General features: G+C 35.0%; 1 protein-coding gene across 1 annotated transcript in view; it reads left to right on the plus strand.

The window, feature by feature from the left end:
* Nucleotides 1-11192: 11192 nt before the first annotated feature.
* The window catches only part of LOC149773769 (uncharacterized), a 34394-nt gene continuing 19540 nt past the window's right edge, over nucleotides 11193-26046 (plus strand). Inside the window, exons 1-3 of the mRNA XM_089946029.1 lie at nucleotides 11193-11567; nucleotides 22640-22747; nucleotides 25349-25441. Of these exons, the coding sequence (XP_089802155.1) occupies nucleotides 22643-22747; nucleotides 25349-25441 (198 nt within the window). The 5' untranslated portion in view covers nucleotides 11193-11567; nucleotides 22640-22642. The remainder of the gene's footprint in view (nucleotides 11568-22639; nucleotides 22748-25348; nucleotides 25442-26046) is intronic.

Below are 26046 nucleotides of genomic sequence, written 5' to 3' on the forward strand. Positions count from 1 at the left end.
AGTAAGAAGATGTAACATATTTTGCAATATAAAATGAATCACCGGTACCAGATACCCAACGGTAATTGTAACAAAGTTAATAGGAGACATATAAATTTTACACTGTATATACATCTCCAGTGACATACCTATTACCATAGATCCTTTGGCAAATCACCTTCTCATTATTTCTGTATGTTGTCATACTGTATGTTTCTCGCTCGTTTAACATTTCATTTGGATCCTCGTTTGCTCAGTTGGTGTGCCGCAGTTTCGATCACATGGGTGCGGGTTCTTATGACCAGGCCGAGTCGGTTGCAGTAGCATGACCCAGGGGTAGATAATTCGCTCAAATTACACCAGTACGATATACACTTTATTGTGTTGATGTTCCGCTAAATGTTATAATATAAGATCGATATTTAATCAGTTAGTTTCAATTCTAAACAAATCTTATTTTAAAGATACCTTTTAATGTGTAATTTTCATACATATTTACATGGTATATTATTATGTTCTTTTTCAAAATTCGCAAAATATTCAGAATGGCTTAAACTCAATATAAAAATGAAGGCTTGTCTATCGAATCGTCAACGTTCAACATAATAGGAACATAACGAAGTACATAAAAACGGGTGTTTTACGATTACTGTCGACCTTGTTTAAATAGATGGAGGATCAGTCGAAACAGATGCGACATCATATAAACGAAACGACAATCTTCATTCCCTATATAGAAATTATTTTTTTGTTATAAAAAAAAACTTGACACTAATGCCTGAAATGGATGCGGCACAGGAAGTGACGGGATGAACAGAGACTTATACATATTACTTAACCTTAAAGTGAAACACAGCTTAACAGACTGACTGAAATTCACGCTACATGAACTCATAATTCGTGCCTCAGGGGTATTTTTCATTTCGCTTTCTATTACATCGCAAAGATCATTCATCAATTTTCTTAAAATACTTTATTTCTGCACGCGACCGCCCCGGTGGCCTTGTGGTAGAGTGTCCGCCTCGGATGCGGGAAGTCGCGGGTTTGAACCCCGACCAAGTCATACCAAAGACTTTTAAAAATGATACTAATACCTGCCTCACTTGGCGCGCAGCATTCAGAGATTAGTGTTAGGAAAGGTCGGCCTGGTGTCAGGATAATGTGTCTGTGGCATGATGCATCAGTGCTAAACATCACTATAAACTGTCACACTGTAGACATCGTAGCGATATGACTGAAAACTTGTTAAAGCTACGTTAAAAATCGAAATCACGCATACGTACACACACACACATATAAACACACACATTTATGCACGCAATGATCTTCGCCAGTTATATAGAAATGGGAACCAGACGTGCTTTCTTCGCGACAACACAATCGTTCTACGGGACACAAACCGGTCTGCGTTGTGTACCATTTAAAATGTAGGTATTGTTGATACGAGCTCATGGCTTAGAAGAAGAGTATTATGAAAAACTAATGACCTGGCTACAGCTACAGTTAAACAAATATCCTCATTAATTGGTCAAGACCTAACAACTTAAAGGGTTAATCAGAGAAAACTATTATATGCATTAAGTCGATGGTGTTCATTTTGTTTTTCATCACTTCATTTCACCAGCTAATGTAAAAGTGGTTCGTAACTGGCCAATGTTGCCGACAGAGGTTTCCCATGTTCTAGTACATACATTCAGTGGACTGAAGTGTCTCAGAAGAACTTTAAGATATACTTTGTCACTGAATCAGCACTGTATACAGGCTGTCCGATCTACGCTATAATTGCATACACATTTAATTCTATATGGTTCATCTGACGTTCGATAAACAGTCCATAACAATTTAGATGTTTACGTCACAAATGTCAGTGCGTCGATTTTCTTAGCACAAAATATAACTTACTGCTGAATCCCAATATTGTTTGAATTCCGTATGCAATTTAACCACAAAAATTAATTGGAAATCGTCAACGAAGAGGTATGAAGAGGTATGTACAATCGCAATCATGATTTGTTTCGAGTCAGGGAAAGAGTTGTTTTGATAGGTGTAGAAATACATCTTTATTTCAAAGCATCAGCGTGCAAACAAGAGACCTGAAATCGTTCTCTACTCAGAACAAATAACTTCTGTTGCTTTCTGTAGGAATCAACATTTCTAATAGTGTAGGTGTCTGTAATCCGAAGCATCAATGTATATATGCAGTCAATAATATCTAAACGATTTGTTTACAAAATACTCGCAACAAATGAAAGCTAATACAATCCATAACTTGAGGGGGAATCTGAAGTAACAGTATGTATTGTGCTCTTTCAAATGGAGGCAATACTGATATTAAATAAATATTATCTTGCAATAGGGCTACAACCATGGATAGGGATGAATGTCTATGGAAATTAATTTCTTCATATTCTGTTATTAACGGCTTGCGTGATTAATGCTTTATTTTTCATGTTAATTCATTCCTATAAATGTTAAATTCAGCTACAGGTAATTTTACGTTTATCTGGAGAAGCAGTTTTTTAATGAACAAGATCTGTCTTGATTGTAAACGTCCAAAACCTGGGACCGAATTATATATATATATATATATATATATATATATATATATATATATATATATATATATATATATACAGGACGTGCATATTAATATTCTGGCTTCAATTCAAACATGCATTACTTTCTGCCATGTCGTATCATGATACATCTGGTAACTGTTAATTATGCTTTTATTATTTTCTCTTAACACGAAGCTGAAACGAATCTAGTTCTAAATAATAACTACAAATTCATAAAATGTTCTAGCATTTGCTTATCACTAACAGGTACTAACTCTAGTTTTTGGTAAGGCTGCTGCATTCTTGTTTGTACCTTGGTCCAAAACCTGTGACTGAATAGTGTTGATATATACAACAAAGCTGTACAATGGTCGATGTTGATGAGTTTGCATAAGCCACGAACATGATGACGTGTTCTATCAACAGAGGTATCTGAAGAGATAGCGAAAAATAAAAGAAAAACAAACAACTCGGGTCTTTAAAAGAGGTGCACATGGAAAAGCTGTGGCACGGGTTAAAAAGGAAATCACACTTCAGACAAATCATAACGAATACAGTAATGATGTAAAACGTCTTTGATACAATATCTCCTCGTGTTACATCGTTACGTTGGGGACTCGAAATGTAGTGTTGGAGGACACTCTGAAGCTAAAACGATCTTGATTTCACTATCCATTTCCTTTTTGTTGCTCCAATCAGTCCATTAAGATGTATCTGAACCTGCACTAAAGAATACCGTCTTCTCTTTGTTATCTTCAAAATCATTTGTTTCAATTCTCAATTTAATTTATTAAGTTCAATAAAATTGAAAACCGTACCTTAGATCAACTATGAATTTATTGTATTAGATTAAAAATTATACCATGAGATATAGGACGAATTATTATCCGTTTCCTCCATTATTTTCGTCTTCAGTCTCCCGTTTCCTAACTGAAGATTCGGTAAGCTGAATGCGTGTTTGTGTGTGTGTGTGTGTGTGTGTGTGTGTGTGTGTGTGTGTGTGTGTGTGTGTGTGAGTGTGTGTGTGATCTGGAGTTTTAACGGAGCAGTCATATCGCTAAGATATATGCAGAATGGTAGGTTTTTATGATGTCCAGCACTGGGGCATCATGCGCAGGCATGTAGAATGATGTGTCACCCAGTGACATTATCTTGACACCATGCCGACTAGTCCTAACGCTAGCATCTTCATGCTGAGCGCCTAGCGAGGCAGTTGTAAATATCATTTTGGTTTGACTATACTGGGAATCAAACCCGCGATCTTCCCATCCCGAGCGGTCGCAAGTTGAATGCAAAATATTACCTAAATAAGCATGTTCTTCATACATGGTAACCTATGTGCAATGAAAAGTTCAGAAACAAGCCACAGAACATCAAGCCTACCACAGGAGAACAGCAGTTCCCTTGTAGAACATATCGCATAGACAAGGTTATAATTTTCCGATTGCGTATCGGACACAAATACTATCTAGTTCACACCTCTTAAAGGATAAACCTCGACCAGAGTATGTTAGTCTCCACTAACCGTGGAGAACATTGTTGTCCAGTGTGTTGACTTCAACCCTGTAAGACAGAATTATTTTTGTGTGAACTCAGTGAAACGCTTTTCCGAAGATGCATAACCCTTGAAAGCAATGAAGTTTATATTAAAAAATTTATACGTTTTCATGGATTTTGTTTACATATTTTACCTTTATCGTTTACATACCCTGTGCATAATTTTAACAACTTTATCTGTTTTATTTGGTTTTCATGTACTACACCTTGTTATTTATTTTGAAGGGTTTATCGTTTAGTTTTTGTGTAATTATTTTTGTGTACTTTGTTAGATCTTAACATACATGACACTATATAGCCATTATTGTGCTGAGGTTCTGGTAAATGCTAGTATATACAATATACAATATTTGCACGTGTAAGTACATTTTAAAACTAGTATTGTTTGTTTTTTACTTCATAGTAACTAATATTGGCAAATACCAATTCTGTCATAGTTGCTGGAGCTGGAGACATGCCTTTCTTCTTTGTGTATAAGTTTACTTTAACACAGAAACAAAATGAAAACAGAAAATGCTCTAGTCTGCTAGAAACTAATGGAATGTAACAAAGTTTGTAGAGCTCTGTAAAGTCAACATCTATAAATAAATCAGCTCAGTTCACTTCAACTGTATTCTTCGTCCGAACACAAACAACAATGTTCATTCGGAAAACATGGGATATTTCTGCGAGACACAATTATGCCTCGGATATATATCGGTGTGGTAATTTGCCAAGAAAGTATTGGTTTGTTCCCCTGTAATATATCACAAGAGGAAACCGCAAAATTTTCAAAGAATTTTGACTTTTTCGATGATTGGATTGAGCGGTTGTACATTTGGACCCAATGGGCTATTTCTGCGAGACAAAATTATGACAAGGATGTGTGCCGAAAATTGACATATTTAGTTAGCCGGAAATTTCATCGCAAGAATGAAACAACCATGGTTATTTTTTTTAACTTGATTAACATTAAAATTAACGGAGAAATTGCAAAGAAAGAAAATAGTTGTATGCATTCTTTACTTCCCCGGTTAATCTTTGTTTTAAAAAGTAAAAGTGGTCCGAACGGTACCTATTGATATATATTCTAGATTAGGACTGACTGAGAAATTTTGAATAATTAGGTGCTATATCAAGTTAAAAGTTTAATACAGATTATTAAAACTTAGTGGGAAATTTAAAAATCTTGACCGTCCAGGATAGTTGTTTTCCACCCTTCAGAAAGAAACACATTTACATTGTGTCGTATTATGCTCTATATTTGCGGTTATTTGGAAAGTTTTTTCTTCCTAAAGATTGTTTACCTCTTTCCAGGTTTTCATTTCTGCAAATATAGAACTTGCCATTTTAAAGGCATCAAATGGACAGTTTTGTACTGAAGTCCTTGAAACACCTCAAAGCCGAACTCTCAGTATTATCAGAGTTATAATGACTGAATGTTTTTGGGTGACCCAATTTTTCTTCTCGTCATCTATATGAACTAAAGGGGTATTTAAACATTATGGAGTAATTCGAATGGACTTATCGCGGGATTATAAAAGTATCTCGTTCTTCAAATTTTTCTTCTAACAAGGACTGCATGTCTATTAATGTGCTAGGGTGTGAGTTCAGTAACGAACGTATGTTGTTCAGCTAAGGTATCATTAAAAAAGTAAGAGCTTTCATTAATGTGAAAATGCTAACACACACACACACATTCTCTGATGATCTATCATATATATATATATATATATATATATATATATATATATATATATATATATATATATATATCCTTCTCACTCTCATCACATATATTTTTCAATTTCCGAAGAACATCAATAAACGTATTACTTTTAAAACCCAAATCATTTGTTATATCCCAAATGTGTCCGTTTTTCACGCATTACACTGAGCATACGCTATTTTCATATTTAAAAAACTGGATTATGTATCTTATTTGAGAAAGAGAATTCAATATATAAAATTTGAGGCAGCGTTTTTATATGGAATAAAAAGACATTTATTATTCAAAGATAGTCGGACTTGAAATCCAAAGATGGCAGGTTTTAAATTGTTGGCTGCCTTGTTGTGTCCTTGTGAAATACACGTTGTTGCCATTTCATACGCATGATACAGCATATAAGTGTGCTTTACATGCTGCTAAAAGCAAACGAGAACAGCAACAGATCTTCGTTTCTGGAACGGTCAGAAGAGAAACAGTACCCTAAGTGATTCTTAAGCGGCAATTGTGTTGATCATGACACAAAAACATTGTTTAGACTATGTTGAATCTGTCATTGATAAATGTGCAACATCAATTAAAGTAATGCATTCTGCATATGTTGAAAAACAAAGCACTGGACTTAGTTCTAATGAATCGTGTTTCACAATGAAACCTCAGACATATGTTAAAAAAGCTTAAATATCCAAAAGGCTCTGGGAAAACGCGTTCCATACCGGATTTGCCCAAATGTAAATATGTCCGAGTTTACTGCATTCTAGGATCCATTAGTATTCTATTAATCAATTATGGTTTCACTAACATAACAGTATGTAAATATATATTTTGATTGCTATTGATGTTTGTTAGTCGGTTTGAAAGAAAATCGGTAAAAGTGTTATTGATAATTGTAAGTTTTTTTCCCAAAAGTGTATGGTTTGTGTTCGAAATTTCGGCAGTGAATTTGATTGAAGGTATTGATCGGTATAGTGAATTCGTATAGTTTTTCCATCCTGTCGTTCTGTTTTATTTATACGACATCAATGAAACGTACCTGCTGAAATGGTTTATGGCTTACATAGTCGAGAAATTGACTTTCTAATCTGCCCGCACAGGTATTTGCTTATGATGGGACCATCTTAGTCCTCATGCCTGTACGGTTATCTGGAGCTAATTCTTGTCATTAAACTCGAAGTGGATGAGTTTAAGAACCAGCCCCAGGATTTTGACGAATAATTCCTTGGGAAGCGTCTTCTCAGGTTTTGTTTCCTAATCATCTGTACATGCATGTATTCCATCATCATGCGGAATGCTGGTATTAAATGATTGTAATCAAATGAAACAAGAATTGTGTCGGGTGGTAACGGTTCACTGGCTTTTCTTTACACGGGATAGGTTCTTGTGTTACGAAAGTAGGAGGGAAGTGTACAGATGTAGGGCGTAAGCATTCAGATGTTTTTTTTTTTTTTTTGTTTTTTTTTCGGTTGGGTGACCGTTACTAGAGATAATAGGCCGACATAAGTTTCCTGGCTTGTGTATTCTGAATAGTAAATATGGTCTCCCTGCTCTAGGGTTTTCAAAATACGATATTCCATGGTTTCATAGTTTATATGTCCCTCATTTATTTTTTCATTAACGATAAGCTTATCAGTCTTAGGAGATTCATGTGTTGGGTCAAGGTTTAATTCCTGGTAGAATTCGATATCAGTAGGTTTATTGTTTGCTTCCTTGATACGGTATTCTCTGTCCATCAGACCCCTTATATCTGGTTTGATTATGATGTCTATTCTTGCTTTAAGTGACTTAAATGCTTCCTTTTCCTCTTTGTTTAGGTTTCAGCATTTACGTGTTCGCGATCTGTGGTTCTCTTTTGATCGATGAAATGAAAGCATCAAGGCTAGCAAATGAACTCTTAAGCGAGGACCAATCAATAAAAGGTGAGTTATTCCATGATGAATTATGAGTTCATGTAGCGTGAGTTTCAGTCGTTCTGCTAAGCTGTATCTCAATTTACCGACAGCGGTCTTTAACGTTATGTAATCTGTATTAGTCTATGTTCATCCCGTCACTTTCTGTGTCACTTCTACTTCAGGCGTTAGTGTCAAGGTTTTACAAAAAATATTTATCTAAATAGGAAATTGAGACTGTCATTTAGTTTATAAGATGTCTCATTCGTTTCGACTGATCCTCCGTCTGTTTAAACAAGGTCGACAGCTAGTCATAAAACACCCGTTCTTATGAATTTCGTGATGTTCCTATTATGTTGAACGTTGACGATTTGATAGACAAGCCTACATTTTTATATTGAAATCGAGACTTTCTGATTATTTGGCGAATTTGAAAAAGCACGTAATAGTATATACCATGCAAATATGTATGAAAATTACACATTAAAAAGTATCAAAATATTTCTTTTCAAAATTGAAACTCACTGATAAAATATTAAACTTATTTTATAACGTTTAGCGGAACATCAACACAATAAGGTGTATATATTATTATGTTGTCACATTCTATTAGTTAGGGCACTTCAACTTGTGAAGTTCTATACATCCATTTTCGTTAAGAATTATTTCCTGTGGTAGACAGGGGCACATCGGCATTTGGTCTGCTTCAATAATCTGTTTGCTCGAGTTCAAATGAACTGTGGTAATTTGAGTCATTTGATATCTCAAGAAAGGCAATGTCAGTAACGTCATTCAGATTTTAAGGCAATCTCGCATATTCTTCCATGATCTGCATGTCGAACCCATCGCAATACAAATCTTTAATATTCATAACTTCGAATTTATTCATTTTGAGGGAAACCAATTTATTTTACCAGATATGAACTTCCATAAATGTGCTGTATTATTCAGCAAAGATTTAGTATGCGTTTCCCAATTACAATCTTGATCCAGACAAACATTTCGGCTATATACGCAACTTCAGGCTTGTGTATTATATCACATGGTTGCTATGAGAGTTTGAAATGGCGATTACGGTGACACCCCATTAGACACTGTTAGTCATAAAATCAAATTTACAGATAATAATAATAATAATAATAATAATAATAATAATAATGACTGTATAGAGCCTAATCTTTAGAAGCTATATGCGTTTACAATACTAAACAACACCTGTTACATAAAAATACATATAAAATTATATAATTACAGAAAACAAACACCAATAAATTAGAAAACATACAAAACATGCTGAAAATATTTAAGATAGGTAACGTTATTAGGTTTTTTAAGTTTGCTCCTGCAGTCGAAATAGGTGAGTTTTAAGAGCACTCTTGAATGGGATCACTGTGTCTTTGTGCGTAAGTTCATTGAGTAATTCATTCCACGTTGCTGGGCCTGTTAAGCAAAAGAACCTTGTTCATATGACTTCGTTTCCATGTGGGAATAATGAGTATACGATTGTCAGAAGAGGAGCGTAATCATCTTGATGGGTGTACAACCGGGTGAGGTCGGATATGTATGTTGGACTGGAGCCCGTCAGTCATACGTATCGCAGAGAACAAATTTTGTGTTTGATTCTGGATCGAATGGATAGCCAGTGTAGGGTACAGAGCGATGGGGAGGTATGTTCTGATCGTGGTACTCTAAGTATGATCCGAACAGCTGTGTTTTGAACTTTTTGAAGTTTCTGAAGTAGATATTGAGATGAAGCAGAGAGAATTGAGTTACAATAGTCCCGTCTTAAAAGTACTAATGAGCACAGAGTTGTTTAGTATCATCAACTGACATATATTTGCGAATGGAGCTGATGCGTCTCAGCTCAAGATATGCAGTCTTGCTTATGTTCATGACATGTTGGTGCAATGTGAGAGTACTGTCCAGAGTAACACCCAGGTTTCGCACTGACTGTTTCAATGTAATGTTGGTGTTGCTTATTTTTTATATTTCTTTGAAGGTAAAGGATATGAATGAGAAAGTCTTTGTATTTAGTTCAAAATGGCATCAGTTTTATCACATTCATCTGCAGCTTGTTACATGTCGCCCATGATTTCACATCAGAAAAGCACTTGTCTTCATCTTGGATGGTAGCATCAACTTCAGTTGGATGGCTAGATTTGTATATTTGGGTGTCGTAAGTGTACAATTAGTGAGACAGCGGATGGTGATCGATGAAACTTGAAAGCGGCTGGGTGTATAGAATGAAGAGAACAGATACAAGAATAGACCGCCTTTGGAACACTACAGCATATATCAACTTGGCTGGAGTGTATTCCATCTGCGGACATAAGTTGTGTCATGTTGACCAAGTGGAACTTGAACCACAGTAATGCTGTATAATGAATGCCAAATACACGCTGGAGACTGTAGAGTAACATATCATGGTCTAGTGTGTCAAATAATGCAGACAAATCAAGGAGGGTGAGGACTGTAATCTTTTCGCTGTCCGAAGCAGAGGGAATGTCATTAATAACATTTAGAAAAATAGCTTTAGTACAGTGGCAATTCAGATTGTACATTGCTAAAACAACTGTTTGAATTTAAATGTTTTTTCGTTGAAATCAACGGCACCAAACGATTAGTAACAAGAAGTACTGTAATGCAAGAAAACAAAGAGATCAAATGATAAAGATCAAATTATTGCAGCTTATGAACATTGGCATAATGTTTTTATTGCATTTGTTTTATGAAGATTAACAGCTATGATTAATAAACACATTAATAAACACATATGCATCAAGCATGATGACACTCTCCCATAACTATACATGCTATGGTGAGTAATTATATCTCCCAGCATGAGCTGCAAACATTTTGTGTCATTGGCTTAAGGTTTGTGCTTTATGCTTTTGTTTAATGTCTTCATTCATCTTATTCCTTTATAATCGTGTTGTTATTGATTGAAAATGGGTCAGCGTTTAGATATTATTGAAAATTCCGAATTGAAGCTGGTCTTTTCTTCTTTACATTATTTTCATATATTACATAATACAATAGTTTAGCACAGCAAACGTGATATTGTTTAATATAGAAACACAGTATAGAACCGCTGTTTGAAGCACGTAAACTGTAACACGTGTTTCATTTAATGGCAATGGATGCATGACATCCACACGAGAAAGGTTTTGTACAATCAGAAACAGGTGTCTGAAAAAATAGAGACAGTGCAAGGTATATAGTTCTCACTCCGATTCCTATCATCGTCCCATCATTCCATTTAAATTTTAATGTTTGTTGATGGGACTAGAGATGCACAGTTGTATCTAAGTTTTATTCTGAAATGTAAAGGAGTAGACTAATTTCACAGTGCGTATCAAGATTTTCTACCAGTTCATTAAGCTACAGTCAATAAGATCAAAGGATGCAACAGTAGATTATCTAAAAATCTTTTTAATGTTATATGTCTTTGATTGGCTTATATAATATCAGTCTATTTAAAAAGGAAAAAATCGGTTATTAAAAAAAGCGTGTCGATATTTTTTAGTTAATACATTTTTATTTATATAATATTTTTGGCTTTGTACCGCTCACTAGATAAACTATAGAATCAAAGATGCGTTTCAGACACACCTTGTTTTTCTATTATCTGTACAACGCCATAATTCCACGTAAAACTGGCAACACAATCAGCATGGACCGAATAATGCACCGGACGACCTTTTTAGAAAACGATCAATTCTGCTGTCATGTTATGGAAAATTTGAATACTTAATGCGCCCATCCAATTCAAGAGACTACATAAATGCTTGGATCATGCGTGAAGTGCAGCATTCCTTTACAGACACTGAAGCCAAAATTTCACAATAGAAAACTATTTGTGTGAAGGAAAAGAATCCAAAGGTAAACTCTATGCTGTCTGTCTGTGTTTGTGTTTCTCTCTTTAAATATATATATATATATATATATATATATATATATATATATATATATATGTGTGTGTGTGTGTGTGTGTGTGTGTGTGTGTGTGTGTGTGTGTGTGTGTGAGAATATATGTACGTCCGTATGTGTGTGTATCAAGTAGATTACAGCAATACTCTCATATAACACAGTTAATGACTGAAAAAACATTTGTCTGTTTTTCTTCAAAATAATCGTCATTTGGCACAAGGTATACATATTAAAGGTACAGAATTTACGATTTAATACGGGGTTTGAATAGTAACCGCTTAATGTCTATGTTTTCATAACTTCTTGAGATTCTATACATTAAATCACATATATATTTAAACCATACTTCTGTTTTGATATATGTAAATAACACAGCTTAGCATTTTACAAATAATAAGAACAGAGCAAACTTTTAATGTAATCAGTTACGAGTCTGGCGTTCGATTTCATTTAAAAGTAGGAATGAAAACAATTATTGTATAGTCTTGATATATACACTATTAATTGTATGTCATTTGATGCTGATTTAAATAATATTAGATAGGCAACAGTTATTTGTCAATTTAGGCATTATACATCCGTTTAATTACAGTTCACTGTTGATTAGGTACCCAAAAGATCCGTTCTCTAATCGTTTACTGCTATTTTAATTATTGTCAGATACCCGACAGCTCTTTTCCTATCCACTGCAGCCCTTTTGCTATTTGTATTAATTTTAAATAACTGGTAGCCCTTTTGCTATTTGCATTAATTTTAAATATATGGTGGCCCTTTTGCTATTTGTATTCATTTTAAATATCTGGTGGCCTTTTGCTATTTGTATTAATTTTAAATATATGGTGACCCTTTTGATATTGTATTAATTTTAAATATCTGGTGGCCCTTAAGATATTTGTATTAATTTTAAATATCTTCTAGCTCTTTTGCTACTTTGTATTAATTTTAAATAGCTGGTGGCCCTTTTGCTATTTGTTTTAATTTTAAATATCTGGTGGCCCTTTTGCTATTTATATTAATTGTAAATATCTGGATGCCCTTGTGTTATTTATATTAATTTTACATAAATTGTGGCCCTTTTGCTATTTTTATTAATTTTAAATATCTGGTGGCACTTTTGCTATTTGCATTAATTTTAAATATCTGGTGGCCCTTTTCCTACTTGTATTAATTGTAATCAATTGGTTGCCCTTTTGCTAGTTGTATTAATTTTAAATAGATGCTGGCCCTTTTGCTATTTATATTAATTATAAGTATGTGGTTACCCTTTCGCTATTCCAAAACTATTGCATTCTGACTATTGAGACGGTTATTCCATCGTTAAATGCTGCCACTAAATGAAACGTGAAAGAAATATTTAAGACATTCAATTATGTTTTGAGATTTGATCTATTATAACTTTATTCCTTGATGAGTGCGTGAATGATTAATGAAAAGCTCAGTTTGTGAAAGAAAACTAACTAGGTTGAGTGAAACAGGAGCAAGAACTTTAAGCCTGATTAATGTATTTCGTAAAGCAAAAAGTATATCTAAATATTTGTCGAAATATGCAGAATATGTTGGATATAAATGGTGAAATTTGTTTCGTGTCTTGGTACAATATATAACATTTTAACGCGTGATATTTCAAAAATGTTCTCTGTCTGTCTGTCTCTCGTATTGACTTGTAGATTAAAACGTGATCATTAATACAATTAGCTTTCAATTATATTTACGAAAGCTTCCATTTATAATTGTCAGCACTGAGGACATTGCCGTTAAATTTCATGTCTTTCATGTTTAGCATGTTCGTCGCAGGAAAATTGTGACATTTCAAAATTTTTGTACAACATAGTACGTAATTATAACAAACGAATATTTTCGTTTATTGATAATATTGACTTCATTTCCTTTGAGGGGCCTCGAGTGGCCGAGTGGTCTAAAGCGCTCTTCGTTACGGATCACTGCGATCTCACCTATGTCTGCGGCGGTTCGAGTCTAAGATTCAGCCAATGTGAGCATGTGAGAAAGCTTGCCAGTAGCTTCTCGTGGGTCGGTGGTTCTTTCCGGGGTTTTCCGGGTTCTTCTTCCACCATTAATACTGGCCGCCATGTATAGCCTATCCTATCGTGTGCTGAAAAATGGCGTTAAATCCCACAACAACAACAACATTTCCTTTGATTCGAAGCAATAGATATGTCAACATCATTGCAGAAGCATAACCTAATCGAAGTTACATTTTGTAAGTAGGATTGATTTTTTTAAAGCGACGTCAGGCTTGAATTTAGTAAATTCTGATAGAGAGAATATACAACAGATGGATTCATTAGAGTTAGTTTTCGTGTTATATGGGACACGAACACATGTAGGCATACTGGAGTCGTTACAGTCAGAGTGCTTTCATATTTTAATTTTTGATCCTGAAATAGGTTGACCTCATCATATCCTCAATGAGAGTGTCCCGCGCCGTGACTGACCTTGATAGCTGATCCGAGCTGATCTGATTGTGGGATTCGAAGTCGCGCACTTTCGGATGCAAGCTCGGCACGCTTGCCGACGAGACAGTGCAGCACATAACCATGAATGGAAAATACACGTTCTTTATTATATTAGTTTAACATCATTGATTCCCCAATTAAAACAGTCAGTTGGGTGATTGGATCAAACTCGATTCAATTTTACGTTTATTCAATTTTACAAGCAGTATCGCTACGTTGAAAGATGAAAAGATTTTGAACGTAGATGCTGAAACCAAAGCTGAGATTCTTTGTGATGGTACACACACACACGTACAGACACAGACACAGACACACATATGTGTATATATATATATATATATATATATATATATATATATATATAATGCAATGAAAATAATATTTTCATATGTTTAAAGACGAGAAACCTCCAAGAAAATACATTCATGCTAGTCGATAAGCATTGTGGGAAGTGTAGTCCATGGAACATTTTTGTCATGGAGTAAAGCCTCGAATTTGCCGATTCATTTCTTTGAATTCTTCAACGATAGTCACTCTGATATTTTTTTGTTTAATATTCAAAATTACACTTATCTTGACCAGACATTTTAGACACATGGTATCACACCAGACGAAAAATTATTCATCAGTAAAGACCATTTTAATGATAGTAGATAGATAAACCAAGGTATAAAGACCTAACAATGAAAGACTTCTACCCGCTTTAAAATGTATTGCTACCCTAACATACTTCTTTCATTTGTATATACATTTTAATGCATCCAAGCAATCTTACGTATGTACGTCACTAAAATGGAACAAAACATCCAGTCAGAATGAGTATGTTGAATGGTATTATAAAATGTTCATTTGATTCAGACCACGGTAAATTTTCGTGCACGTAGTGACGTTGGCGGAAGAGACCGAATAGCACATGCTTGCTTTGTCATCCTAGTCAAAGGTATAGACGTTGAACTTAAACATGTTATTACTCTTTCGACTTTAATGCTATATTCATCGAATGCAAGTAGTTTTCTTAATTAGTTTGCAAATCTCATGGAAAAATCAAAGAAAAGAATAATCTGAAGAATGATTTTCCTAAGGACTACAACAGGATGCAACATCAGCGTGATGGCCCAATCATTTTAGTTGTATCTAATAGTCAGGTGATTTGTGTATCGTGCTTCCAGGTGTTTTCGTATTTTATTTTAAGTCTAGGTCTTTAAACAGATATGATGTATAGTGTGTATTCCATCAGCGAGAATGCAATGGTCATGTATATACATACTTGGTTATGTATAATTTATTTTCGTGTTTAAATTTTATAGAATTTGTCGATTCTATTTTCAAATGTTTATATAGAAGATGCTGAAACATTTTAATCAAGTAGATTTCGTAAATAATAGTCTTTATATATCCAAATAATTCGATCTTATTGTAATCAATAAAGCTACACACATAGTTGTCATATTTTGTTCTGGTAATATTTAATAAAATGTTATCACTTCTCATCTTTGATGTTCGTATGATGAATTGGATGTCAATAATCTCGTTGTGGCAGCGGTGAATGTTCTGGATTCGGTGTGGGAGCCAGTCGGAATTGTTTTGATTCACTACGGTCTCACACTATATCTTACAACGTCATTCATAACAAAGTGGCAGAAAGAAGGAACTATACATTAACTTCTATTAAATCCATGGTTGCATTGTAATAAAAACCCTGGCATTATTACTATAATTGCATCAGTTATCTATATTAAAAATACATTCATATTTTTTCATGTTAAGGTACCGTTCTGGAAAAGAAATTAGAAGGGGAATTTAACTGTAGAATATAACAAGAAGAACGAATTGTTCTTTCAGTTTTGAATAGGTTTAATTTGAATCATACGGAGCAATAACATAGAATGTGTCAATGTTGTATATGCGTTAATGTAACAATTTACTTTCCTCTTCAAAAAGTGTATACTATGTTGACAAAAAAAAAGGATTGTATCAACCTTTCGACTCTAGTTGGATTGAAATAGTCATGTTGTAAAGGCTGATTCATGAACACATTAATATAATACACATCAAATTACTTGAAACAGCTGAACTTTGGATTCAAAAGACGCATAAACGCAAAGTATGGTTCCTACAGCTTAATATATAGCGAAAGCTGAAATCAATAAAACCAAATCCGTTTTTGCTTGCAGCTTCATACCAAGCTCTACTACTCCATCATTGTTTTAGTAAACGTTAGAGACGAGGAATTGATTGATTTAACATATGTACCTTCTGTAAGGGCATAAATCAAGGCAGAGTTATTATTAAAAAAATTCTGGTACCAAATATTCAGGATACTGAGATGAGTATTCTAGCTAACTGGCATTACCAACAAATATAACTTGATATGCACCGAGTGCGAAATCATTCTGGTACAAGATATTTTTTACAGAAAACTGACAAATGAATACTGCATTTGCTCAATTACCATCTGGAAGTGTGGTAATTCAACAAACCAGTTACCGTCTATATCCACATAGATTTGAAAATGATTCCCAAAGAAACAGAACAAATCGAGTTCGAAACATCCATGAATCTTGAGATCGATGATTTTTTAAGTATACTAAGCACGCCATTATGTCTAGTCCTATTAATGATATTTCAGTTACGGTCTGGTCAATTCATACACATTTGTATGTCGTTTGAATTATAATGAAGTTAGGTAAGGCCGGGGAATCCAAACACCATCTAAGGAGACTCTGTTTCCTTTCATTGTATTTCATTGTATTTATTTTAACCTTATCAACCACAACTGTCCATGTCAAGTAATGCCTGACCGAATGTTTCTCCAAACAAACACAAGGAATTCTTAGTCATATAGCTGCGTAGATCTGCTCTTCAGGAAGAAGCCACCAGCCATATATGTTCCTCACATTTAACTGTTGAAAATTCCGAAATACTATGCCAATATGACGGCGATCGCAATAACAACATTCTTCGACATTGTAAAGAATTAAATTATACAGTCTATACAAGTTGTTATTGTCGTCCCTTCTACGTCATTGAGGTTATTGCTTCTGCTACTTTGATTTAGTTATGCCAAGTTGAAAATGACCACGCAATTTTGCCGTCATTTTTGTGAAACTTTAAACTTGATGGCAAAGAGATTACACACTATTCCCTGGGCTAAATTCCCTTTGGTTCGTATGACGACCATAATTCATGCCTTGATTGTTTTTGCTAATTCAGCCGATTATCTTTCAAAAGAATTCCAACGTGAGCCAACGTTTCGCGCATATTTGCAACATGCGCCACAAATGACTTTAGGACATCCTCTCCTCCCGTAAACATGCTCGTAAAATTTATAATAGACTTTGAACCGGCAAACCTTGCAACATCTCTCATGTTGGACTTTGTGGTATGCAAATAATAACCATGGTAATATCTCATCTCATTCATTATTGTTGTCTGCACATAACTTTTGCAACCCTAATTACATTGTTCTGTTAAAGGGTTCTACAGTTGTATTTGCTAGCAGGGGAAAAGGCTTTGTTATAACACCACGGATACCCAACAGATCATACAGATGTTTCAATAAAGTGTTAGTGAGGTTGGTCCTACTTTTATCAGTTAATATGGCCTTTGGAATACAAATTCGGCTAAACAACTCCATCAGTGCTTTAGCCAGAAATGTTGCCTTAATATCCTTCAGAGGAAAGGTATTGTAGCAGCATGATCAAACACCGCCATAATGTCCATATGTCCAGACGTTGTTCTAGAAAAAAACATAGCAATATCAACTGAAAGTTTTGTTTTTGAAACAAATCTGTTATGACCAGGGGGTTAACCATTTAGTGTTTGATTGGTTGTTCTTCGATGCTTGTTTCCCTTGCTACGTTACATTCTTAACGTTCGTATTGTTAGCGCAGAGCTTACATTATCTTGTTTACGAAGACTGGTTAGAATGTTGTAACGAATGTACACATTTTAGCCACATCAATTTATCTAAGGCTTGTTCAAAATTATGTGTCTGATCTTGCGGTAATGCTGTTAGGATCAATTCTCTAAGAGGAATGATAACTCGGTCACAACCAACCAAGAATCTCTGTATTTATTGATCAATCCTGGCCATCGTTACGCAATACATCTAAGTAGTTTCCTTCTTCACACTCAACAGCTCAGCTTTACGGTCGTTTTATAAAAAAAGAGAAAACAATTAATTAATTCAAGAACTCCATGTACTTAGCCCAAGAGTTCCTTCCTTGTCTAGCCTTATCTATCAGAAATGTTCTTAGCTGTGATACTTTCAAATCCTCGGACCATTTAGCCTGCTTTACAACTACTTCACATTCAGCATGAAAGGCCCAGATTTCTTATACTCGTTCATGACCATATGCTTGAAGTTTTACCTAACACGGCAATGAATGAAAACACGTTTTCATTGTTGTGATGTCATGTGATTTTGATTTTTAACGTAGCTTTAACAATTTTTCAGTCATATCGCTACGATCTCTGCAATGTGGCAGTTTATAGTGATGTCTAGCACTGGGGCATCATGCCGCAGACATGTAGCATGATGTCCCACCCAGTCACATTATCCTGACACCAGGCCGACCAGTCCTAACACTAACCTCTTAATGCTGAACGCAAAGCGAGGCAGCTGTTAGTACCATTTCTTAAGTCTCTGGTATGACTCGGCCGGGGATCGAACCCACGACCTCCCGCATCCGAGGCGGACGCTCTGGCCACAAGGCCACCGGAGCGGTTTTTCATTGTTGCATTTTCTTGTTACTTTTACTTATTCTAGTTAAATCTATAATTGTTTCATTTCCAAATCATGTTCCATTCTTAAAGATTCTCTTTTGAACTTAAACTTGGACTTTTTATTCATAATTCAAGCTCATTTTATTATAACTCTAACTCATTTTCATTCTTCTTTGACACAGGTTTTCGCATTATTGAATTGGGTGTTATCAAGGTGAAGGTCCTTGTACTGACACTGTTTTTCTTCTAGTTCATCCTATAGCATATTTTTCTCCATCAACTTTGTTGTGACCAGAAACAGACATATGGGTAACCTATATGCTCATGCTGTCAGTTCTGTCACTGTATCCAGACCCAGTTGTCTAGACTTTTGTATTTATTTATCGCATTTCTGGGCTTATACATGTACACTCGTGGTAGTGATGCACAACATACTTTTATCGTTTAATAACTGCACGTTCCAAACTATGTATAACCTGTCACTGCATGAAACGTGTACAACTTAGCTCGATCCACACCTCCCAGAATTGTCAAATAGAATCCCATCATAATAATAAATAATCCCCCTCAAAACATAAATGGCTTTTAATGGAATCTCTTTCAGGTTCAATGAACACGAAACACACAGAAGGCAGTTCTTTGATAACGGTAGTTCAGTCGACTCAAACTGAACATGTTGCCTCGTGTTCTGTTATCATCAGCGTGTCAAATACATGACATAGTTTTGCCAATCTAAACATTTGTTTTCCATCATTATTGTAACCAGATACCTCCACACATTAGGATAGAGTGTTTGTGCTTGCTATCACTTTCAGGCATTTAAAAGCATGTGCAGAGATAGATATTTTATAATGGTCTCATAATATTTGTTACAATGCTTATTATTTATGGCTAGTTGACTTAAGTGCTTTAAAACCCTTGAGAGAGGTTTACAGACTTTTCTAAATAATTTATGCTAATCGATTTGTATAGCATTTTCGTACATATATTAAAGTGTAAATCTGAGGGGGGGGGTATTATAAAGGAGAATATAAAAGAAGCACGCTAATAACAGTAATACGTATTCTGTCACTAGTGCATTGCTTCTAAGACTGAAGTCTCCATTCAAAGCTTATGATTCATCCTTTCAATCATCATGCAAAATTCTTGAGAACCTTGAACAAAACGAGCACTCACCAATATGACTGTACGTCATAAGCTCATGCAGATATATCTCCTTTTCATGGACTTTGCGCTTGATTATACCTGTGTAATTTCGCTCCATAGACATGCCTTCGTTTTATTTTTCTGCACGTATTTTGGCAGAATTTTCTGCATTTCTGTTATGTATAAATGATATACCTCCAGGTCTCTTGTCAGTCTTGTGGATTTTGTTGCGCTGTGCTAAGTAACAAATGGAGCCATCTTTAAATTATTCATTTCATTTCCGGTGTCAGAGAAAGTAAATCATAACTTTTCAAGTTTCTGATAGTCGTTTCCCTCAATTAATTGTATTACAGGAATATGTTTTACAGGAATATGGATATACGATTTTACTGTTCGGGAAACGTGTTTTCCTGAGTTCTAATATTTCTTACTGAAATATTGTTCATAGTATTATTTACTGAAATATTTTTTGGAGTAATTTTGAATTTCAGGGGCAAATGTTTCAAAGTATATACATGTTTATGCATACTAGGTCCTTTGGGATACCCACCTACTTGATTAATTTGCAAACAATGTGTATAGACGTACGGCTATCGGTGTTTTTTATAGTCTGATAAACTTTGATATATTTTGCTGAAATAGGCGAACTTTCAAGGGGAGGAAGAAAGGATGTTCGTTCGAAAACAGCAAGACATTCCTTGTTTATCTAAATGACGCTAAAGGTAAAGCTACCTCGAACGTCGTGTTTTACCATTTTAATAACCGTCTAAAGCTTGCTCTACTGGAGTCCTAAACACTCCTCTGAGTAGGATGCTTCAGAGGTGCTAGACGATTTGAGGAACTATCAACGTTCCGGTGGCCTAGCGGTTTAAGATTCCGCCTCGGATGCGGAAGGTCACGAGTTCTAACCCAGCCGAGTTATTAACAGCTGCCTCGCTAGGCGCTCAGCGTTAGAGGTTAGTGTTAGGAATAGTAGGAATGGTGTCTGGATAATGTAAATGGGTGGGACATGAAGCTGCATGTCTGCGGAATCATTCACCAGTGTTAGATATCACTATCAACTGTCACATTGCAGACATCGTGGCGATATGACTGCAATTTTGTTTAAAGCTACGTTAAAAATCTAAATCACACACACACACACACACACATCAACGCCGGAGACAAATACCAGCTATCCTATTGTCTATTGACATCATCAGTTTCAGTCGTATCTGTGCTGTGTGTCCTACAGGTGATCAACCTAGGCTTACAAACTCAAACATCGACAGATGTTCTGTATTTCCATCGTATAAATAGTTCCAGCAAATTCACATATTTCTAAAAGTTGTGCGTATTATATCTTTAAATGCCGTAGGCGCTGCAACCCTGTTTTGTTTCTGCGAACATTTTGCATGATGAGTTGACGCGCTTGATAAAAGAAGTTTCCGGGCATGTTTGGCAACAGTTAAATTTACGATGAAGATCAAAGAAATGAATTCATTTTGAAAACAAAAAAAATTTCATACTGTTTCTACGTGCTGTAAATTTAATTAAATTTCTAATCTGTTTGTGGACTCCATGTATGGACTCAGGGACATTACAGCTGAAATGCCGACCTGTTATGCTTGCCAGTCTGCCTCCATGGTCATTAACATGATTACGAGTCCGAGATCGGTACCGATGCTGATTGTATCTCTCATTTCTGCCAGGTTTAATGAAGTGTTGAAGTGTCATAAAATGATAATTGACATATATCAATACATTACAAAAAAAAAACAGAAAGTGTCCAAGCAATGCTAGATGTATCTGTCTGACAGCACTGTGTGTAGCTGGGCGAGAGTTTCAACTTTTCCATGTCAATTATATACGTACGAAAACGGTAATGATTAATACGTATCAGATGACAAGTATCCACAGACCGTAAGGCAGTAATGATTTATGCATATTTGATCTCAGCATCTGTTAGTATCAAGAGACCATAAGGCAGTAATGATTTAAGCGTATTAGATTCCAGCTACTGTTAATATGCACAGTCCATACAGCAGTAATGATTTATGCATATTAGATGCCAGCTACTGTTAATATCCACATACCATAAGGCAGTAATGATGTATGTGTATTAGATGCCAGCTACTGTTTATATCCACATACCATAAGGCAGTAATGATGTATGTGTATTAGATGCCAGCTTCTGTTAATATCCACATACCATAAGGTAGTAATGATGTATGCGTATTAGATGCCAGCTACTGTTTAATATCCACATACCATAAGGTAGTAATGATCTATGCGTATTAGATGTCAGCTTCTGTTAATATCCACATACCATAAGGCAGTAATGATGTATGCTACTGTTAATATGTACAGACCCTAAGGTCTGGATTATCTTACTTTTTTCGGACCTGTATTATGTAGACGAAATCAAAAGAACAGAGGAAATGTTTTATAATTAATTTATGTTATGAATGATGGACACACACATGGACAGCCGTCACATATGGCCATGTACCTTCGATAGCATAAATCTCTGCATATGGCCATGTACCTTGGATGATAACATATTGTTCAGCATAAATTATTTTCTTACTTCCATCTTAGATCGCGTGACCTATCTGTGTGAAAGTTCCGTAGCATGTAAACTCAATATATATATATGTTTATTTTCACTTTTTTATATTTTATTTCCAATTTCAGAAAATGGAACTCAAAATTGTGTCTATCCTGGCAACCATCATTGTATTGTTCCATGTGTCAGGGACACGGCCTCAGATCATTGATTTCCCAGAAGTAGATGATGATCAAGTAGGGTCACGTAAGAACCATATAAAACATACACATAGACAGACACGCACACACTAGAGGGGGATAAAGAAATAAGACTCATTAAAAAGTAAGCCTTTGAAGTCTCCTTATGCAATTTGCAAAATACGACAAGCAACGTTCTTTGATATTATTTTTGTAATGGTGTTGTAAGTCTATTTGCAGAAGATCTATTCATATAATTAATTTGAATCTAAATATAAACTCATGCTGTATCGTATTATATCTTCCAAGCCAAAGATGAACCTGAATGCAAAATCATGTTCAAATGTACCATACCACTCAGGCCATATTTAAACTTGAATACAAATTCATGCTGTAATGTATTATATCTTCCAGGCGAAATTTCAGCCTGAGTGCAAGGTCATGATCCAATGTACCATACCATACCGGTCTAATTTACACCTGAATACAAACCAATGCCTCAATTCATTACCTTCTGGCCTATAAAATTATCCATCTGTATAAGCATGAACTCAAACACAAGCTCAAAATTCAAAGATATACAATTAAATGTTGAAGTAACGTGATATTGATATTTTGGATATTATACATGAACTGACGCGTCTGCCTTTGCACAATCCACTGTGTTACATCACTATAACTTTGTTTTGTTTATAGTCAAACTCTTGAGTATGAGTAAAACCCTGAATTTGAATAAAACCTCGAGTCCAAGTAAAACCCTTAGTCTGGGAACAAAAGTTCTATCTCAGAATAACAACACAGTCTGAGCAAAACCCCAAATCTGCATCAAAACCTTGAGTCCGAGAAAAAACTTAAGTCTGACAAAACCCTAAAGGAGTACAGACCATGAGTATGTGTCAAAACCTGAGTCTGTGTAAAATTCATAGTCTGATCCCAAAACCTTGAGTCTGAAAAAGCTTTGAGTTTAAAAGAAACCTTAAGTCTGCGAAAACCGGAGTACAAAGATGAGTCTGAGAGGACACCTTAAGTCTGAGTAAACGCACAGAGTCTGAGTAAGAGTCCAGAGTCTGATTAAAAGCCCCGGACCTGAGTAAAAATTGTATACCAAAAGATATTAACCTGTTGGGGTTGAACTCTAGGTATTAAGGTACATTTCAGTTATTATGCACCCTTGTAAAATTTTACAGATAAAACTATACATTAAGTGTCTACTGTTAATGGAGATTTCACAAAATATGATTACACCAAATATGTACAAGGTTCATAAGTGTTTCCGTTGTATCTATATACCATACAAAGCTATCCAAGGGATATAAATGTTTCTGTTGCATTAATATACCATAGAAAGACAACCAAGGGCTACTAATGTATTCGACCTATACAGAGACATTATTTGAGGACACGATATTACCATCTTTAGACGATGCAACAAAACTCAAATATTAAAGGATTGCGTTTTCAAGTCACAATACAGAAGTAGACTCATTCTGTCATTTAATTCATTGAAGACAAAACAGTTTTCTTCAAATATCGTCTGCGTTGTTGATCAGCTCCATACACATTACTAGCTATTTTGTGAAGTCAGGAGTCAAGGTCGATTTATTGTTAGTTATCATCGGGATTCATATGACATCTTATAGGCCGTGCGGTTTGGACAATATAATGATTGTCCAAGTTGTAATCGTAATTTAGATAAGGAGATCACTGAATGACCACTGAATGATCACTGAATGATCAACTTGATATGATTTATATTGGCGCCTCTAGTGGAGCACAACATCCTTTTTTGCACCAGTCTCAATATTAACATAACCTACACAGCACGGTACGGTATATTTATCAACCAAAATTTACTTTTAATGAAATGTGCATTCATCCATTAAAGTTTACCTGCACGACAGGACAATATTGGCTGTATGGTTCCGATCTATGTATACTTCTTATTATGTTCAATGGAATTCAGCAGCATTTAATTGTGGTAATAATGTGTGAACTTTTTGTATACTGTCATACGCCCATGAGTATAAATATTACCGATATTACGTTTTAAATCTTCAATTGTTTTTTCAGTTTTCATATTTTGGTATTTGTATTAAAATGAACGACATTGCACTATATTTGTTAGAAAATAAATGATGTGATCCCAACTTGTACATTTTTATATCCAGTGGTAATTGCTGACAAAGCCTCATTAATATTTAGCCTAAAGTTCAACGTAGAGCAATTTATTGTGGGTTGCTGTGACTTATATTAGATGACCAAATTCGTTACCGAGATGATACGGGTAATTTATTTTGCTCTAAATACCCTTCCTGTATTGCTGTGCCGTAAAACACTAATACCAAATGACTGACTTTTTATTTGTAACATTTTGCACGAACTGAAAGTAGTTCTGGAGAATATTACGCCTAAAACTCGGTAATTTTAACATTTTTCTAAGCCTTAAAATGTATCTAAGTTGGGCATGATGTAATTTTGTGAAATGGATTCTCAGTTAACTATGCATCTCGAGGTAATTTATTATCCGTATATTGTGTCACAGCTCATTGCAAAATGGAGAACAAAATGTTATTTGTGTATGTCACTATTGGTGGGCTTCTCAGAACTATTAATATATTATTTTTAGTTGTTTTAATGTATTTATTTATTTATTTCAAGAAGGAGATTATGGCCACTAACAAACGACCCAGATATATGGACCCAATTGACCTCTTGACCTTTAAAGACCAGCTCCTTTACAACATGAAAGAGGTAAGAACAATGGTTTTGTTACACATCTTGTCAATACTGAGTGTTGGTAAAGTTTAACTATCTCAAAGAAAGGTCAGCAAATAATCCCTTTGAAATGTGATATTCTGAATTATATATGAACATAAAACGAACAATTATACAATGAAACTCACTTGGCTTTTGCAAGATCGTTAGACTGGTTCTGTGCTACTCACTTCTAGAGGAACAGTTTGAAACATGGAACATAAGCAATCTGTAACACTAATGTGAGGGTTAGTTCCACTAGTTCTCACTTGACATATCTATATGTTGTACTCACATGTTACATCTTAGCCAGTGATGTGTGCACATTTGTTGTTACATACTAATAAAGGAAAATTATTGTGGTTTTCTAGGATGGCAATTCTGTTGTTAGATTTGTTTCTCTCGCTTGATGTTTCAGAAATTGACATCTGAAAATGTTCAAACAGTGCGAGGTAATGTTTTGAATCTATGTTTTGAATCCTAATTTATATAAAACGATTATGTGAAGGACTGATCACATTTGAAAATGTACATCTGCTAAAATCTAAGCTATTTCATACAACTATGTAAATAGGATCATTTGACTTTTACTTCTATTCTTG

Source organism: Sinohyriopsis cumingii, unplaced genomic scaffold (genome assembly GCF_028554795.1).
Source record: "Sinohyriopsis cumingii isolate HCF-2022 unplaced genomic scaffold, ASM2855479v2 utg000576l, whole genome shotgun sequence".
Classification (NCBI taxonomy): domain Eukaryota; kingdom Metazoa; phylum Mollusca; class Bivalvia; order Unionida; family Unionidae; genus Sinohyriopsis; species Sinohyriopsis cumingii.